Genomic DNA, 20,404 nt, shown 5'->3' on the forward strand with positions numbered 1-20,404 from the left:
GCACATAGATGAATAATGGTATTATCAACCTAAGCAGAAGTGCTCAAAGGAAAAAAAAACCACACAAACAAACATGTTTAGCACTCACACCTGCAGTTCAGCATCCATTGGCTGAAGATACAGGCTGTCATGATCAGTTCAACTTGTATTGCAACAGAATGTGATTACTTGACACAAAGCTTTTATCTTGCAACAATAGAAATCACCTTGAAAAAGAGATATTTTGAAGGAAAGAGAAAGTAAAATCAAGGGGGAGAGGGGAAAGGGAGGGGAGAGGGGAAAGGGAGGGGAGAGGGGAAAGGGAGGGGAGAGGGGAAAGGGAGAGGAGAGGAGAGGAGAGGAGAGGAGAGGAGAGGAGAGGAGAGGAGAGGAGAGGAGAGGAGAGGAGAGGAGAGGAGAGGAGAGGAGAGGAGAGGAGAGGAGAGGAGAGGAGAGGAGAGGGAAAGAGAAGGAGCATGGGAAAGGGAATGGGAATGAGAAAGGGAAACGGAAAGCAGGATTGTACCTGGGCATTTCTTAAAGTGGGGTCTGGACTCAAGGATGGCAATAATCAAAAACTTTCTGTGGATTTTGTTTTCAAAATGTGAGCAGTGTCTCCAATAAGCTTCATGTCTCTGTTGTTACAGGATGTCTAACAACAGCATAATTAAAAGCACTGAGCTTCAGTAATGTTGCAAGTTTACTTGCTTACTTCGAGCAGCTCCAAAGTAGCATAATTGTGAAACCTGAAACCATGGCTTGTATCTAAATTAATATGTGGGTTAGGGAAGCTGAGAATAGTTCTCTGAACATTTTGAATTAAGCAGGAAGTGGGTGATCAGCTCCTGCAGATGTTGCTGCAGGTCGTTAGCAAACCCTCTGTAAAACTGAGGAAGCTTCCCAGGTCTTGCATATAGAAATGGTGAAAAGTTTTGCAGTAAAACTGAAAACCAATATTGCATTTGCAGAGTAGCTCAAAAGCACTTTGTTTTATTAAAGGATGCTTCTATCAAAATGCAAAACTTTTGACTGTGTAACTACACGTGAAGTCCTGAATTTTTTTTTTAGTACAGATCTCCATCCATTTTCAGACTACTTTGTTGATTGCTTCTTATACATAATGAAAAACATGATCAGAGATAACAGAGAATTTGTCTTTTTTTAAAGCAGAACTTCTCATTGATCTCAATTGGGATATCTTGTTTCCAGAACAGATGCACAGACTACATCAATGGTATTTCACCTAATACTTAACAACTATTCAATATAAGTCCCAGACTACACATCTGATAGAGGGTATTCCCATTCTGTGTGAGAATGTAGAGAAAAACAGATGAAGGATAAACATCACCCAAAAGTGAATGTCTAAGTATACATTTAGGATTGACAGGTGAAAAATATTAAGCAGGCATGTAATCTTACTCCCAAAAGAAAACCCACAGGTTTCATCCAAAGTCTTTGGTATGTTAAAGCTCACCAGACTGAGCCTTAAGGTTACATATTCAGAACACTTCATCTGGGCAGTGCTGCTGCCATAAGGAAAGTGATTTCAGACTACAGATGTGTAGTCATATGCAGATGCTTATCCTTATTTAAAGGGGAACACAAAATTAATTCCCAATTGAAATATAGGTGAAACTTTTCACTGTCTGATAAGAAGCCTTAATAATTACTTCTTTTTTTTAATAAGAAGTATTTATAAACCTGAGCCAGTTAATTTTGCACTGCATGGTATACTCCATTTCAAATGCATGATTAAAGAACAGCAACAGCAAGTATTCAGAGATGGAGGACAAACATAATTAAGGCAACATAATTAAGGAGACAGAATTACTCAGTTACGTCAATGTTACTGCTTTCTTTCTAGCCATCTACTTTCTATCACCTTCCATAATAAACTCATAGCTGTCTTATTTTTTTGACACTTTTTAAATTCTTGTTTCTAATTAGTGTTCTCAACATTCCCTCACAAGAAGTCCTTTCGTATATGGTGTAATCCCAAACACATTGTGTTAAACCCATCCAGCACTCACACTGCTGGGGGTAGACACTGGTTTCTAATACAGTGTAATGCGTTACGTGTTTTGTTTGTAACAGAAGTCCAGACCTATTGAGTGAATATATTAGACACATACTTTGATTCATAACAGAAGAGTCCTCAAAACGATTCAAACTGCATATCAATGTGTGTTTGAAATTCCTCTTAAGTGATCATTTAGGCTTAATCAACAGAATTTGCATGATTTACCTAAAGAGTCCTAAATTCTGCATCTGAGATTCTGAACCTTCACTCAGGAATTATTATAACTCACTCAATGAGAATTAGCATAGTCAACTGCAGGAATGACTCTAGAATTTTTACATAAACTATAACAAGTATTTACATGAGAAAAATACATTTTCCTGTGCCTTCATACTATGATATAAACAGCCCATATCTTACTTTTGATTTTACTAGAATCAGATAATCTGGACGAGAACAAGTGTGCCACATAAGGCTGAACAAACAAAACCAGAGATAGTTAGAGGAAGATATATGAATTTGCCAGTTGTGTAAATGATAACATTTTGTGACTAATAACTGCCCTCTGGTGGTTTATTGATGGATACATTTTATTTGTTTATAAGTAAAAAAACACATTAATTTATTTTAAAGATATTGCGGACTGTTGTAGCTAAGGAAATGATAATGGGCAATGAGTTTAAATATTAATTTGCGAAGTTTTTTGTGTACTTTTGCTCCTATTGCACAACAGCAAGTTGTACCCAGAACAATCTTCTGCAAGGGATTACTAAAGGATAGCTTCCCTCAAGACTTATTTTATCTATAACTTGGATTAGATTTATCTATTTCCTTAGGCAGATAAGTAACTTCTCATTCATATTTCTATCAGGATGGTTTCATTCATTTTTAAATTGCAGTGATTTATCTTTTGCAGTGCTTTAAGCCATACTAGCAATTTCATCTGTAGTCTTGTCTACAGATTTTAGCAGAATTACATGGTTAATCCTTGGCCAATTACAAGTAATACTACAAAAACTTCAGTGTGGCAAGGTTTCTCCCATAGCATTAATATTCTTTGCAGTGGAGGCCCTTAAAGAGTCTGAAAAATTTATCTCCAATTGAAGCAGACTGAAAGCATGTCTCCACTCTTTGCTTGTAGAAAACCTTAGTCTTACATGCGTAATCTCTAACTGTGGTGTATGTAATTATAGCTGGAGGATGAAGATATGAGCAAAAAGACTGAGGGAAATTTAATTCACCTGGTCTTTTGGAACTTGAAGTTTGAACTATTGAAAGATAGTCAAAGAAACAATATTGAAATTAGAAAGGAACACAGAATGCTTTTTTGAAACTAGTCTTGTCCCATGAGTAACACAACTCCTTCGAGGTCAGATGGACACAGGTGATGTCAACGCACTTGTACCGAACTACGTACATTGTCTGAGATTTCATACACTGAGGAATGATTTTCATGATAAATGCACAACTTTAACTATATTTCAGCTGACCATTGTCTAGTTCTAGGAGCTTCAAAACTGATTCTTCTGTTTCTCAGTGGTGTAAAATATTTCAGTCTAATGCTGCTGAACAATAAATATTTGGGTTCTCTCAGAGAAGAGAGAGAAATGTCCTTACAGAAAAGCTGAGAAGCTTTTACATTCATTTCCACTACAAACTAAACTACAGGCAAATACTCATCCAGTTTTTCTAGACACAGCAAAGTTAAGCTCTTGGCAGATCTGTATGATCATAATTTCAAATTCACTTCCATAGTTTTGCGGTAAATGTATGAGGGACCAATAATAATAAACATCAACATCATGAAATCTAATAAGAGACCAGGTAAAAAAGGCACTGAAGGTCTTCAAAAGTCCCAGAGTTTCATTTCTCAGTCCCATAATTTTCATATTGCTTGAAATTCAGCATTTTAGCTCTGTATAGCAGGCATTTCAGAATCATAGAATAGTTAGGGCTGGAAAGGACCTTAAGATCATCCAGTTCCAACCCCCCTGTTGTGGGCAGGGACACCTCACACTAAACCATCTCACACAAGGCTTCGTCCAACCTGGCCTTGAACACTGCCAGGGATGGAGCATTCACAGCCTCCCTGGGCAATCCATTCCATGCCTCACCACCCTCACAGTAAAGAACTTCTTCCTTATATCCAATCTAAACTTCCCCTGTTTAAGTTTTAACTCGTTACCCCTTGTCCTGTCATTACAGTCCCTAATGAACAGCCCATGACCAGCATCCCTATTTTGTTGCACATAATTATCATTCCATTCTGAAATTATGATTTTGACACTTTCTTGAGCTGTTACAAGGGTTTGTGGCATACTGTAGTTCACCTGTGCAGACATATCACATCATTACACACAGCTACCCCCACCCTCAACTGCTTTTGTTTCATCAGCTGCTTTTAGTTTTATCTGTCTTAGAAACAAGATGATTTAGCTCATGTTACAATTCTTTTTATTCCCTTTCACCTTAATACTGAGCTGTTGCATAACTTTATCCAATCTAGCACTGAGGTAAAAAAAGAAAACCTACACTGACCTTTTAAGTCCAGATTCTGCAGTAAACAGCTGTGACATCCTGTGATAAAAAAAATCCCCTGCTCTTTATAACTTTGGAAGCTGCTTTTTCAACTTGCCATCAAGAGAAACAATTGGTTCTAAGAGACTTTGCTGTCATTTACTGCCTTCAGAAGTAGTGCTTGATTGTGATCAAGCAAACTTGATAAATTTGACAAAGCACCTCAAATTTTAATTCCTCCTCTCTCTCTGGTGTCCTACCCAACTCAGATAGCCATGTCACTGCGTGGGTATATAGTCTGCTGCAGAACAGAACCTCAACACGGACTGCAAACAGAACCATTAACCAAATTATAAATTGTGAGAATTTTCTTAGATGTATTCTTCTCTTCTAGATCCAGTAGTTTCCTTTCATTTCTCCCAGTACAGCTCAAAATACTCTCCGTAGCAGAAACCCCAGTGTTGATCATTAACAACATGTTCACAGGTGTTTAAAGCCTTCAACTGACTTGATGTGGGTGTACACACAGGATCACACTGAGGTCAGCCCAGGTGCAGTTCTCTAAAAGCTATGGTACGGTTGTGGCCTCACACAGAAAGCTGTCAGCAAATGACTTTTTGTTTCTGACAAAGCACCCATTTGCACATGTTCATTATAAAACAGTATCATTAGTATTACTTTCTGAATGTAGAAGGCACATGCATCTCACTGATTTTGGGCTGACGTAAATATGATCTACTCTCAGGGAAAATTGCTGTAATGGGACATAACACAGGAATTTACCAGAGTGCTATGTATGCACAGGCCCAGACAGGAATTTCTTAAAACCTTTCACTGGAAAATAGTAACGCGTCAATAGTCACACTTTCCTCAGCAAGACACTTGTTTCTACAGAAACTTTATCAAGAAAAATTTTTTAGGTGAAAATTCTAGTCCAAAGCAAGGTCAACACCAAATCAGCATCCCTCAGTATTCATGCAGGAATGAAAACCCTTCTCCCATACATGACTGAGAGCATCGCATCAAAGGTAAGTCCTTCAACCTCTAATGTTTAAAGTTATTTCATGCCTAGTGAATACCTGATTACAAAAAAGGTAAAGCAGCTTTCATGGGAAAGGATAACAACCAAAGAAAAAAGGCTGAATTTATACTTCTGAGTAAACAGAGTTTACACTCTTGCTTTATATCAGACAGTATAAGGTTTTCTGCACCACAAGCACATGCCCTAACGCAAATGTAATGACTGCTATATGAATATCTTTTCTCAAAGGACAACACAAAATCTAACTTTTGCCCTAGTACATATCACCTCCCCCCCCCCCCCCAGTGTTAGGCCTCAGGAAGCTTTGTTGGGTGGGATACCCCTTTCCATATTCTTGTTCTTTTCACTCAGCACCTGAATCATGGCAGCAAAGTAGGCAACTGTAAAGTTGCCTAAAAGTAAAGCGCAGGAATCTGTGCTGTGGGGATGGCACCTTCCTGATATGACTTTGGTCCTTGAAATGACAGTTTAAAAGGAAAGAAAAAATTTCAGTTTAACTACCCTTCCAAAGCAGGTAGGTTTTGTCATTTGAGTTCAGTATTCCAAGAAACCCATCAATGATGAATAACTGTTGACTAAAAATTAATTTGTTCAGGATTCATTCTAGAACACCTAGTCATTCCACCAGAACTGTTCTATGGAGAGTTCTGGCCTCATTCATTAAAACCAAACAGAACATCAGGTCTACATGCCAAGCCTACAGAGGAAAGCTGAAGTTCAGAACCACTATGAACAGCTTTGTATGGATGTGGTTTCTAAATTTTTCAGTCTTGCCCTGACCCAAACACTGTGAGCTAGAGAAGGCCATGTCTGACCCTTCAGTTCTACCTAGCTGGGTGTGTATTTCGCAACGTTTAGAAAAAATCCTGCGCCACCACACTAGGCACCTCCACCGTTTGCTCATGTTCCCAATGTGACTCAACCAGGCTGGTGATTGCGCTAGTGCTGGTTAGTGACAACTGGAGATCCTCTTTCTAGCAAAAGTTCTGGTTATACCCTTACAGCCCTGTTCACAGTATTCATTTTTAATGATTAAATATTACTAGCCCTTGGTTATAAAAAAAAGGATGAGGAAAAAATGCTTTGTGTCCTTAACTGCATTGGAACCAAAAAAAATAAACAAACAAAAAGTAACATTATTCCTCCATTACTTAAACTAAAAAATGTACTTAAAAAAAAAAAAAAATAGTTGCAATTTTGGGTGTCTCCAGCTTTATCAGGACTTCTCAAAGTTCTAGCTAGCAAAGCTAGTTGTTTTTATTGAATCAAAATATTTTCTGGTGTCATTTGCTGAAAATGCTGTCTTTCCATTTTGAAACTGCTCTGGGCACTCAAGTAAAGCCAGCCATGCTTAACAGTGCTCTATTGAGAAGGAGCAGCTGCACAGACTGTTATATATTGGCGTATTTCTCTTAAAGAGATTTTAAAGAAATTAACAACATTTGAGGATCTGGCTCTGGTCATGGATTTGTGAGAACATTTTTGTAACTGTAGGACTAGACAGAAAAAACCAGGATGTAGCAGCTGACAAGAACATACATTTTATGTTACTGATATGCTCCTAATTTTTAAGCGAAATTAATAATAATAGAATATATAGCTGCATGCACACTCTGTGGTTTTCGTGTGGCTTTTTGTCTTTACAGAAAGTCAGATCTGAGCTTTTTCATCCAGTCATAATCCCTTTGAGTATCTTCTCTCTCAAGAAGACAAGTCTTAGTGCACTCAAAAATACTGAAGCACAAACTATACTGTATTCTAAGTATGGGACGCACAGGGCCAAACTTTTTATCACTTAAATTACATTAAAGTACCTGATGTAGTGCACATGCACAGTGTGGAATGATTCAGACCATCTATCACCAGCTACATTAGGCATCTAATTGTAATGCTCTGAATTCGCAACATTAGGCATCTCCCTTTTCCACTGACTACACTGAAAATTTAAGAGTCTAAGTCTGATCTGTTTAATTAAATCAAAGCCAGATGGTTACAGCAGACTAATGTGCATGAAATGCTCCTCATTATTAGAAATTACTTAGCTATGGTTATCACCTGACATTAGTCAGGACACGACTGGTTAAAATTGCTTGAGCTAAAATATATATGTGAGGATTGAATATGTCTTTTCTTCTTGAGCTCAATGCAGACAGCATTGCATTAAGGGAGAAGTAAAAAACCAAACAACCCAACTTAAAAGCAACTTAAAGCTTTGATTTTAAAATGGGATCAGAATTTCTTAGCAATCTGTTTCTTGCATCTGCTGCTATAAGGAAAAAGAGGAAGCCTCCTTCAGCTACTGTAAAACTTGTAACAGAAATGTACCAACTGGCATCACCCATTCCAGCTGGAGTTGCTGTTTTTAACTTTACAGAATTGTTGAAGAGTGCCTAAAAGCCTTTTTGAAAAACCTTAAGCCAAATTTTGAAATACAGGTGATTTAATGAGGAATTAAGGACATTCAGAACCTCACAAAACTGACCTCTCCTTCAAGGAGCTGACAGTGGTTATGTGGGCCTAACTCTAGGAAACTACATTTTTACATGAAAGTTTCAAGGGCGTATTTGGAGTATCTCAGAAACAGCTTATATCATTGTTGCAATTTGTCTTATGCAGTGAAAGCAACCTGTTGAAACAGAATTCTTTGTGGGAGGGGAGTTGCCGCAACTTCTTTTTTTTTTCACAAGGATTTATGTCTTTCCAGATATTTCGAGACAATCTCAAATTTTACAGAAACCTAGTGACAGGCCTTAATATTAATGCGTGTATTATGACCATCAGGAAGTTCAGAGGTTTGGCTCTTTACAAAAGGAGTGAGGCAGACACTCAGGTGCTACTAACTGTGGCACTGCAATCATTCAAATCTAACAGAAAACACTAAGTCTAGGAGATGCTTTTGGTGTCTGGATTCAGATCTGGATATAAAATCAATGCAGCATGTGGGAACAATTGATTCGGTAATTTTGCTTAGTGTTCAACCTTCTAAATAAACCTTAAAATACAGTAACTTGTAGGGTCACACTGTGATTAGTCATTGTGAAAGACAAAAATGAAATAAAAAAAAAAGTATGCAGATTCTAGTATATCATTTTGGTGACCCTCAAACCATGCTCAGGAAGTTACCATTGATAACGGGGCACACGACATGATCATCTTTATAGGAAGTCAGGACTTAAATGTCTATTAAGAAAAATACTTACACTACCTAATGCAAGTTATAGTTACCTGTAGGTAGTTTTGAAAACAAATAAACCCAATACAGAAAGCATTCATCCTACACTTTATCATAGAGGGAGGGAGAATATAATTTTAATTTTTGTCCTGAATGGAACAGACACAAACATAGGTTAAAGCTTTAAAGTACTGTCTGATGCATAAGCCTCATTATTTCTGAACAGAAGAAGGGATTCCACCTGAAATGAACTGGGTAGTAAATGCATAAATACGACAATACCCAGGAAAGCAAGAACAGAGAGGACTCACTGTCTTTTAGGCTGCTCTTCCGAAACCTTTCTAGGTCCACGCTTGGGGGTCTGCTGGGCTTCTGCGGGGGCTGGCCCAGCTTGAACAGCGGGGGCAAGGGTTTCTGCTTGGGTTTTCCTAAGCTCCTGTCCCCATCCTCTTTCTCTTGTGATGGACCCGATAGCCTTTCTTCAGCAAATACTGTGTTTGTCTTATGGAACTTAGAAGAGGAACCTGACTCTTCCTGGGTGATTTTGCTGAGAAAGATGTTCTTGGCAGCACTCATTCCCTTTTCTTCAGTCTTTTTCTCCATATATTTGGGGGTTCCTTCAGATGCACCAGAACAGTGATCAGTAGGCTTCAGAGCTTTATTAGAAAAATGACTGCCTGAAGCTTCTGCAGAACAGTTACTATTTTCACCCACTTCCTTCGTTGCTTTAAATGAGTGTATATTTTGTCTAGGGCCTGATAGTTGTTTTTGCAGAAAAACATTTTTATTAGAAGTGTCTTCATTGTGGGAGACATCACGGTTTAGAGAAGGTTTCTGTGCAAGAGGTGGTTTAGAGAAAGACGACTTGGGCTCATTTTCTTGTGTTGCAGACAAGAACTTTTCCTTAACTCCAGTTACTTTTGAAAATGCTGGTTTTGCCTCGCTCTCCTGTGGCGCAAAATTTGGATTTGGTTTTGTTCCCAGAGCGCTTTTTTCTTTCTCATAAGGAGCAGAGTTAAGGAACCTGTTCTGAGCAAGTTTTGGATACAGAGGCACTGGCTCTTCCTTTGCCAAGTCACTGGTTTTGGTGGTGAGTTTAGTGCATCCAGCTTTTTCATAATTTTCTCTGTTAGTTGCCTGAAGCTGAACTCCAAACCTTTGTGCCACTGGTTTCAAATATGGGGACTTTGGATCCTTCTCTGTTCTATCATCAATTGAAGGCTTGACTGCCTGAGGAGGCTTAGGATGAACAGGTCTGTGAAAAGTACTGGGTCCTGAAGAAGTTGCATTTCCTTGGCTTGCAAATTTCTCAAATGCTGCTTTCCTTGTCTGTAATCCTGTATGGATAGGTTGTCCAGAGACTTTGAAGGGATGGCTGTTACCAGAAACATCCTCTGTGGGGTTGCTGCCTGTGTTAAATTTTGCCATGAGTGACTTCACATCTACCCTGACATCCTGTAAGCATAAAGAAGATAAAAAGAAAGAGCAGCAATGAGAAAGTTGTTGTTGCGATGTTCACACATACTGTACATTAAAGAGTTTCCTGATCTGAGGCTTTTAGTACTGCTGATTGGCTGTGGAGATATTGTATCATGTCTTCCTGTAGGGTTAGAGAAGCTTTCTATTTTATTATATCCTTGCTGTGGCTATACGATCTTTTAAAATTTTTAGTGCAGGTACTGCCCTTAGAGCATGGTCATGCAGCTCCTTTTGGGCATACCAAAAATTATCTTTATTTCTAGAATTAGGAACTGAACACTGAATAAAACCAATAAAATACATACTATTTTAAAATTAATATAACCTTAAAAATATGAGTGTCCTATGAGAAGCATAGACTGTACTAGAACTTGGATTACCAGACTAGTGTTATTCCTGTAAAATCCTTAGAGAACTAAAAGTTCCCTTGTGAAAACAGAAATTCTTCTGTTTTGGGGTGTGTGTGTCAGTTTTTCTTTCCCTTCTTAGCAATTTTTCTTCCCTGCTGCTCCCCCTTTCCGCTCTGTGTTCTTGTTTGTCTTCTCCATTTTGTATCTGGGAAAAAAAAAAAAAAGTGCATGTGTAGATGGAGAATTAAAATATTTGGAGTAAAGTAGGAAGATACAACAGTCAAAACACCTAGAAACTCTCAAAGATACGCAAGTTCTTGCAGGGGAAAAAAAAAAAAAAAGAAAAAAGAAAGTTGAACAATTCCAAGTGGAAAACACATAGCTTCATTTGAAATTGTTTTAATTTGTCAGCCCTGTTCAACAACTTTCAGGACCAGTCTTTACTGTGAACTGAGAGCAAAAGCTCAGTATGTTTGAATTCAGCACAATTAAAAGACAGTGCAGTGAAGGATAGGGGCAATAGGGAGGTAGCTGGACTCCTGATCTGGGGCCAGCTTTGGTTCCAGAAGCCCTCTGCAGCAAGGACTCCATTCCCAGCCAATAGTGGAAGCAGGGGTGCAACTACAGCAGATAATGGTGGTGTGTGTAAGTTAGAATGTAAGACTAATGATACAAAGCTGGAATGTTACAACTAGAAGGGCTCTGATCTGTTTGAAATTAAAGGAGTATCGCTACAAAGCACAATAAATGGGGGTCTGAAAAATATTTTAGAAAGAGGTTGAAGAATGATATACTGTCTTTACTCAGCACAGTTCAGTAGGTATTCAGTTGTTTTTTTTCACTTCACTAACAAGAGCTTCTAAATTGGGATGTTGCTCCTTTTGCCTTCTGTTTGATTTTATCACATTACATGAATTGGCAGTTATGTTGGAATAGTTTTACCTCTGACTTCTGCAACTTAAAGTTATCTTTCCCAGTCTTTCAGTATCACCAAGAAATTCATTCTTTCCAAACACTGTGTATTAAACTACAATGTTACTTACAGTAAAGACAGCCAAACTAAGATATATGTGAAACTTACCCCCAGAGCACCATATTGTCATTTCTTTTGCACATACAGAGAAGAGAGGAAGTACACATTTACTATAGAGATTATCAGGTGTAAGCTATCTGCTGCTATTTGATGCATATGCACTCACACACACACAGTTACACTGCAGAAATGTGTATATGTATCACTAATCATTCAAGATTTCTCCCACACTGCCTCACAAAGAATTGATTTCACTCTCTTAGGCAGAAAGTTAAGCTAATTGCAGCACCAGAGAGAATAACACATTTTTTTGTCTCTGATCTGTTTTGACTTTGTACTGCATGCTTCTGACTTTGACTTTGTAACGCATGCTTTTTTTTTCAACAGCTGTAACAAAATCTAAACCATCAGAGATACTATAACTTTACCTTAGTGTCTGAAGTCTTCAGAATTTACAAATTACAATCTCATCAGCTGCTTGGCCAACTCAGAAGCTCATTTCTTTTGAAAGTTCTAGCAATACATTGATTCTTCCACTCCCTCTTCATTTGAAATTTAAGAAAATGTTCTGTGTCAAATTATAGCAATGTGATCATCCTGGAAAAGAGACATTCATCATGCAGACTTTTGGAACCTGGAAACGCAGCTTTGAAGAAACCTGTTGTTATGAATTTGGTTTCTCAGAAGTTTTCTACATCTTTGTAATAGCAAGATCAATTATATTCATACATGCTTTAGAGTGCACTGAACCATTCATGACTGCCATGTTATATGTTATGACTATCAATGGATTTCTCTTAATAAATTTCTTACCAGTGTTGTGAACAAACTTTGCCCTAGTCATGCAGATTTACAAGCATCTCGAGTAAAAAGCTCCTGGGCATGTGGAAGGGTTTACAATCAGCAGTGTAGCCTCTGTCTTTTACCAGTAGTAAACGGTAAAGCTAACACCAAGAACCAGAAACTGAAGTCTATCTACTTCTCTCTAATGTACTTAACCAGTTCCTGCTTTCATAAAGTAAGTTATGCTAGAAGCCATATTATGGATCATAATATAAAACCTGACTGGCCAGGGAGATAGAAAAGGAACTGGGATAATGAGAAAATCTTTTATTTGTGGCTATGCTCACAGAGTAATCTCCGCAGTTTGTGTTTCTCTTCCCAGAAGCGACAGCAGCTACCTATTCCATTAGCACATGCAATATACCGTAAATCATGAAATGGGAACTTGACAAGATTCTGAAGGGAGATTAAGTTCACCATACCCTTCCCCTCTAAAGTGCAAAGTGCCTGTGGGACAGAGGAGTGTCGTGCAAGAAGTAATTGGTGTATTTTCTGAACTTTCTCTTTGCACTACATTGGGAAATTCAGTGCAAAATATTTCGGATTTTCAGCTTCTGATCTGAACTGGAAGCAGTACATTAGGTGCACAGTAACATTTGCTTTTATATGAGATGGTTGCATTAGTCAAATGTGCTCAAATCTGGAACAATACTCGGGTTTAGTTTCCATTCCATGGATTCATCAAGGAGATTTGTATATGCAATACTTTCCAGCATCCCACTGCCATCAACAAAGACTCACACAGATATCAAGATACACTTGTACAGACTTTTTTCACAATTGGATCTTAATTACAACTCTGTAAACAAGGGCAATGATCCATTCTTTACAATGTAACCGCATATTCCTATACAGCGTAATAGGAACACAAAAATACAAATATTTCAACTGTATTTTTCTTGAATTAACTGTGAATATCCCAGTCTCAACTAGCAGCTTGATTTAAAAAAAAAAAAAAGTTGCTTTGTTTTGGCATAAACATGGTCTCATTATTTACTTTTCAGTCTTCCTGAAGCCAAGCACTTCAACTTCCCCTTCTTGTGCTCGCTCTTTCTTCAAATAGCAACACCGGATCAATAAAAGGATGTGCATACGATCCTCAATTAAGCAAGTGAAATATATATAACTGTTGACTGTACAAGGCATTGTGCAATGCTGTCTAAGTGATTCCCTGATGAGAGGCTCACACCCTCTATGTTATCCTGAGAGCATAATTTCAAACATCCTTCTTTAACACCAGCAAGGCAAAACCAGCATACTTGTGAGTACATGTAGCTGTCAAAATTAGACAAGACAGTGTTCCAGCCTGATCACTGCATTCTGGATCTTTTCCATTGTGCATTACTCTACATTTCCATTGTCCCTCTCTTGTCACTTTTTCTCATTTTTTTTAGTCATAAGGTCAACTACATCATATTTCAGGAACACGAGAGGAAAATATAGTTCATACACTCAAGGTCAGACTGAGACCAGAACTAGTGAAAGCGTAGGGCTTGACCAGAGCAGCCAGACAGCATCCCAGTTTGGATTCAAACTATTGTCACAGCTTATGCATGATGCCAAAGCATCTATCTATTCATGGTCATCTATTCATTCTATGTCCCGCTAAATTCAGCACAAAGTTCAGCTCCTATTTTCTGGCTTTTTTTGGTGCCTGTGTCAAAATAAAAGAAAACCTGGCAACTATTGGCAACTCAGTCTTCAACAGCCGAAACCTGTCAACTTCTCCACCAAGAACATCTATCCAATAAGAACATGGCTTTTAACATGGCTTTATATAGTCACAGACTGTCATGGTACTTAATAATTTGGGTTCTAAAAATTATTTTTCTTATATGCTGATCAACAGCTTTCAGAATAATGTAAATTTTCTAGAGTAACAGCCCAGAAATGAAGCAGACAGTGTATATAGTAAATATAGTGTATACAGTGAATATAGTGAATATAGTGTATACAGTGAATATAGTGAATATAGTGTATACAGTGACTGCCTTATGAACATCTTTGATTCGACTCTGGTTATTCCACTAAAGGTAATGTAACATCTCCAAATCTCCAGGAAGAAAAATGTAAATTCCTGCCACTGAAAAGTTCCTATCCTTATTTCTATAATTTCAAGATCCCTTGTAATTGTAAAGGAAATTTTGTGCAGTTTTAAGACACTGACTACCATTCTGACTTACCAATGGAAATAAAAGTATTATTTATGACCCACTACAAACAAATTATATTCAGATATCTCAACCCAGGGCATGATATATTAAAAAATACCCCCCACACAACCAACTGGCCACAAATAATGAAAAAGGAATTACTAAAAAATAATTGCATTTTGGTGATACCATTTCTGTTATTATTAAAAACGCAAACAGCACTTTAAGTAGGAATGCTCTTAGTAAAATTTCAGGGAACCAGTGAAAGAGAGAAATCCATTTTGTTAACCTGGCGTCTTTTCAGCTCCCTAAGTAATTTTAAATGAAATCTACAATTAAAATTTCCAGTTGTATAAGGTTATATGTAAGACCTCATATCAACTCTACTTCTCCTGGAACTTTGCTCATTTATTTCTAAGACAAACAAACATGTACAACAATTTACCTTGATTCCCCAAAGCTCTCCAATACTTTGATACAGGCAGAAAAACTGGTTCCTGCAATGATACAGTCCATGGGTATCTCACTTCAGCAGCCTGGTCTGTTTGCTAAGAGGAGTTCTGTTTCTCAGCGAGGGTTTGCATAACAATGTTACTTGTGGGTTTCATTATGATCAGTGGAGAAAACTGCTCTCCTCAGGATATTAAGCAAGAAGTGGTGGGGGAAAGGGAACTAAAATGTGTTCAGACTCTTTGGCTGCTGCTATCAGCAGTATTCACCATGTGATGCATTTACCGCATTTTGCAGAGTCCTGTATAAAAGGTCAAGTCATTACAAAGTAATGGCTAATGAAATTTGTGTGATAATTACAGGTATAAAGACAAGAGTGGAAAGACCTTGAAGTCTAGTTCCCTGATACCACTGAGAATCACTGTATACACTCCCACTCCCCAGGTGTCTGGTAACGTGTTTGCTCCCTCCTTTGCCAGAAGGATCTTAAGAGATTCTGCTAGTAAGTCTTTTAAAGATTTAGCTATGTGGAGGTGGGTTTTTTTGTTGTTTTGTTTTTTTTTTTTTAAACTGTGATAATAAATTTCTTCTGCTCTTCTGCCTGTGAGTTCGTTACACAAATCAAAGACTTTGAAGAATAATAAAGGATTGGAAAACCAATACTGAGAAAATAAACTTCACTTGAAATTCTCAACCTGTGTTTGTGCTAAGTTAAACCCAAACCCGCCTGTCACAAAGACAGAACCCTCTATTAAACAGACCTCAGTGAAGGTGCTGAGCTCTTCAGTGGATGGGATTGCAGAATAAAAATTGTTTGTCTGAGCGTCATAAAAGGTTGCTTGACTCTTCCTCGTTGTTTATCATGTCCCCTTCTGCACAAAATTTTAACTACTTTTTGAAATATTTTGGGTGTCAAAAATAATGCTTTGGAAATGCTTGATATTTCCAGCTTAATTTTACCAAAAAGATCTATCTTAGCTTATTCAGAAGCTTATTAGAGTGCTGGATGGAGCTTATTTGAGTTAAAAACACTGCCATGTGCTTTTTATTAGCCACTAATCAATGATAACTAGTTATTTTTTTTTGTTGCATAACACAATGGGTTTTTTCTTGGTGGGAGAAATGCAGTTCTTTATGCTATCCATTCTGCTAAACACTGGATTTTATTTATAAAATCGTGTATTTGTGAAAATAAACAATCAACACTAGTGATGAGGCATTTATTATTAAGGAATATTAGACTTTGTGACTGTTGCTATTCTGACAGTCCTCATGACCATTAATGTGCTAACTATAGCAATATAGTAATTTTGCGTGGGCAAACACTGCTGTAAAAGCATGCACATAGTATCAGCACCAGAAAAATCTTTCAATGATCAAAGGACAAGCTCATCTTTGCAACTCTGAATGCTAGGCAGTACTTGTCATCTTCTCTTTTGCCCAATACTCCGAAATAAATGTATTATTTGTACCTGGTAGAAAGCTTCTGAGAACATAAATGGCAACAAACACAATTAAAATAACTGTTCATGCCGTGAAATTTCTGTGAAAGTTACCCATCTGAAAGGTCTATCACATGCTTCATTTTACACTTGCTGGTGGAAAAGCTTCCTGGATCCTCTCTGTTTTTTCCACTTTTTTCTGTGAAGGATGTCTGTGATTAATTTGGGGAAACTAGGTATTTTTAGGTGAATAAAAAATTTGAAGGAATTAATATTTTAAGGAACAGGACCCACAAGTCTGAAAGCAGCTTATACATATTTTGCCTTTTTCTTTTTCACAAAAACCAACAGCAGTACTAGCAACAAAATCACAAGGTTATATTCAAGCAATACAAGAATATTAGCAATGGTAATACCTTCTCACGTATAAACATGCCATTCCATTCTCTGTGTAGACCAAAACCAGCATCTAAATCCCAGAGCAGCGATGGTGTGTTACTGTTCCCATGTGCAACTTTTATGACTGTATCTCTAAGTATTTTTTTTATCAGAGCATTTATTCAACTTTTTGTTTCTCTTTACCTTTCTGAAAAGTGGCTGCTTAGATATTAAATTTGACAAAAACAGAGGAAAGAAAAGAGGGTGGGTAAGAGCTTCACTGAGTTTCTCTGCCATAAGTGCTAGTCCATCTTTTTAAGGTATTTTTCATGTATTGATATTGTCCTGCGCTCTGAAGTAGTTTGAAGGGTTGGGCACTCCCATCTGAACACCTTTGACTTTCCATTCAATGCTTACAAGGAATATCGTTATCAGGATCTTGTTACCTCCACAGTTCTGTCAGTACCATGGTTGGAGGTGAAGTGAAATGATATAAAATAAAAATACTTTTTTTTCTTTCCATGATGTTTTTAACCTGCTTCATTTCACTAATCTTACTCTATTAAATGATCCCAAAACAGGTGAAACATCATAATAGAATTATGTGGTGAGTGAGGGTAGAGAAGAACAAGACAAAAATTATTGGCTGGGGCAGGTAACCCTTAAACCATGTGTATATGGGGGGAAAAAAAGTATGTGAGAGAATGTTTTTGGACAGATGCATTAATATTGTTTAAGCAAGTTTGACAGTTTCATTCCTAAGTCAGAAGAGTGTTGCTCTGTATATCTGTAATATGCAACGCATACAAACGTGAGGAGTACTCAACAAGAGAATGTCAATATTAGCAGTTTTACACATAAACTTCCTGCTGCCTGCTCACTCTTATGGGGCTTTTGCTTCCTAGTGGCATACTAGGAGCAGCAGCAGAAATGACACACTTTGCCACTGATCATTTCTTTGTACATACCTGTCTAGAGAGAGTTACAGTCTACCTGTTTTCATGCTGCTCCATGATTACATGTATGTGAACCTCATCAGAGGGCAAGGCAGAGAGCCAGCAGCTCTGGTTAGCAATGCTGTGGCACTCCACAGAGTTAAGGTCTAGGGAAAAGTGCCACTGTGCTGCAGTAGTGATCCTGTGGCAGCATCACTTTGGAAAGTACCTGGTTTTCAATAAAAACTTTAAATTGGTGAACACTGGTAGGAGCTTCTAACTCCCATTGCTATAGCATGCTATGACAATAAATGTTTCTTCATGGCTCTTCAGCCTATGCTATCTTTATGTCTGCAGACAGGACTAGACTTCCTGAAAAATGTGCTGCTGCATTTCCATTGGGTTGACATGTGAAGGTCCTTTTGCTATTTATGACACAAGTTTGATGTGTTCATGAGTGAATTAGCAGCATTCTTTCACGTATACATGCACTGTCATGCTTATGGGAAAAAATGGGCATTCCAGATACTGTTTGTGGACAGCTACAATGCAGAACTCCCTGAAAGTTCTTCAAGTCAATACTGTGGCTCTTCAAAATTGTCACAATTCAATCTCTATACTCTTATAACCATTAGCTATTGTTGTTATAGCTTGACAAGGAGCACAGAAATCTCTTTCCACTATTTATATTTTTCTGTCCTAGAAAAAGTAGATCTGTCAAATTCAAGAAAGAAGTCGGATGATGATGGCAGAGTCTCTTTACCCCAGCTATGTTTTGTGAAGGATATATTTCTGCCAAGAAGGAAAGCCCAGCGTACTCCAGAGTGTCAGTCAGGTGCATGTTAAGCTACTGGTTTTCTGCTTGGGTGTATTCACTGTAATAAATCACTCTTTCCAGAGCACAGTCCTTCCCACTGACATCTAAAGCTGATGTAAAGCACCTGCCATACAAAATAATCTTGCATGCAAAAAGTCTTTTTTTTTTTTGGTGACTTGACCTTAGAAGTGCTCTGTCAGCTCAAATCTCAAGAAATTCTTTGAATACAAAGCTTGTATTCAGGTATTAACCATCATGTTTCACTGAATTACTCATCTTCACTGCCCTGCGCTCCCTGCTCTGTGCTCTGCCCCTAGGCTGCCCTCAATGTCCCCTACGTCACAGGCTCTTCCCTGCCCTTTTTGCTGTGAAGCCCACTCACAGAGGGCTCAGATTAAGTGGCTTTTGAACTCTGCTCTTTTTGCTCTGCAAGCTCTGAGGTTTCTGCCAATGTCTGTGCTCCTGCTTTCTGCCTGCCTGAGTTCAGCAGCAGGAGTTCAGGGGAACTGAAAGCAGTGCTGCAACAGAAAATGCTCCAAACAGACCAAATGGGAACACCAGGCCTCTACTAAACCCTTCAGAGGCACCAGAAAACCCTCTTGAAAGTGTAGAATTCACCATAGCTATCAAGAGCCCTGAAGCATTACAGCTGCAGCCCCATGAAGTACAGGGCTTGCCACAGCACCATTATCCCTCACATCCCACAGCTTGTGCCTTGTTGAGGGCTGTAGCTGATCATCAGTGTTAGCTTGATTACATGATTAACAAGCTAAATTGCAGGTGATGTGCACGTAGCTGTGATGGCTGAGTTTGCAGCAACCTATTCCTAGCCCGAGACAAGGGGGATGCGGAGAGGACCTGTTAGCCATCTTGGCAGGCAGGCAGGGAAACAGGCAGGCAAGCAAGCAAGCAAGCAGGCTGGCAATCAAGTGGTCTTGCTGGCCGGGAAGTTGCTAGAAGCTGTGTATGAGGTGAAATCAGCAGAGGCTGGGGTGAGAGGGAGAATGGAAGCGCAAGGCAAGTCTAAAGGGAGCTGGGCATGAACAGTCTGTGTGGGGAAAACAGATCTAGCAGCTGGGGAGCACATGTACCTGTGCTTACTCACACACACACACCCCCCCCCGTGCCTCTCAGCAGCGTTCATGCCTGTGCCCTGCCTTCCCCTGCCATCAGCTCACAGGACCCTGACTTGCTCTGTGCCTCCCTGCTGGGGCTCAGGCTGTCAAAGAGGGACCCAGGACTGGCTGGAGCCAGCACAAGCCTGAGTGCATGCATGCATACGTTCATCTTAGCATCTGCTGTCACCAGCGTCCTGGCACCCAGGGAGAGGAGGAGAGAGCCTAAACTGGGGGAAGGGGAGACTGGTGGGAAGGTAGGGAGGAAACAATTTGCTCAAGGAAGAAGTTGCTTATGTTTCCTGCCCATTCACCCTTATATAAATGGTGGGGCAGCGGATTATCCAGTGGCCTGGCTTTCCCCTTGGCATCCCCCACAGCTGCTGATACCAGGAGGAAGAGGAAGTGGAAAAGCAAGAGGAACAGACTGCTTTAGCAAGACACCACTGACTTCCCTTTCTCCTCAACATGTCCTTCCCTGCCTCTGCCTGTAAGGCAAAAAAAATGTGCAAGAACATGCAAACATCTTACCAGGAGTTGTGCAAACCTCTTGGAGGGAGAGAGGGACACTCTGTATGTTCACACTCAAACTTAACCTCCTTTCCTGTGCTCTTGTATGTTAAACCCCCATCAGCTGTGCAAATTTTATCTGCTTTTAGTGCAGAAAAGCAAAGCA

The 20,404-nt window shown here is 38.9% G+C and overlaps 1 protein-coding gene across 6 annotated transcripts in view; it reads right to left on the bottom strand.

Moving 5' to 3' along the window:
• FYB1 (FYN binding protein 1) overlaps positions 1-15,219 on the bottom strand; it is a 49,050-nt gene extending 33,831 nt beyond the window's left edge. For 2 of the 6 annotated variants that reach the window (XM_062615435.1, XM_062615431.1), the window contains exons 1-3: positions 15,037-15,219; positions 9,045-10,188; positions 4,780-4,845 (exon numbers count right to left, since the gene is read on the bottom strand). In XM_062615435.1, coding sequence (XP_062471419.1) covers positions 4,780-4,845; positions 9,045-10,161 — 1,183 coding nt within the window. In that variant the 5' untranslated portion in view covers positions 10,162-10,188; positions 15,037-15,219. Of the gene's footprint in view, positions 1-4,779; positions 4,846-9,044; positions 10,189-10,592; positions 10,768-12,023; positions 12,131-15,036 lie in introns of those variants that run through there. The other 4 variants (XM_062615432.1, XM_062615433.1, XM_062615434.1 and 1 more) reach the window with 4 other exon arrangements.
• Between the last annotated feature and the right edge of the window lie 5,185 nt (positions 15,220-20,404).

The sequence above is a fragment of the Pezoporus occidentalis genome, unplaced genomic scaffold, assembly GCF_034315485.1.
Source record: "Pezoporus occidentalis ecotype Australia unplaced genomic scaffold, CSIRO_AGI_Poc_V1 ctg181, whole genome shotgun sequence".
NCBI classification, from domain to species: Eukaryota; Metazoa; Chordata; class Aves; order Psittaciformes; family Psittacidae; genus Pezoporus; species Pezoporus occidentalis.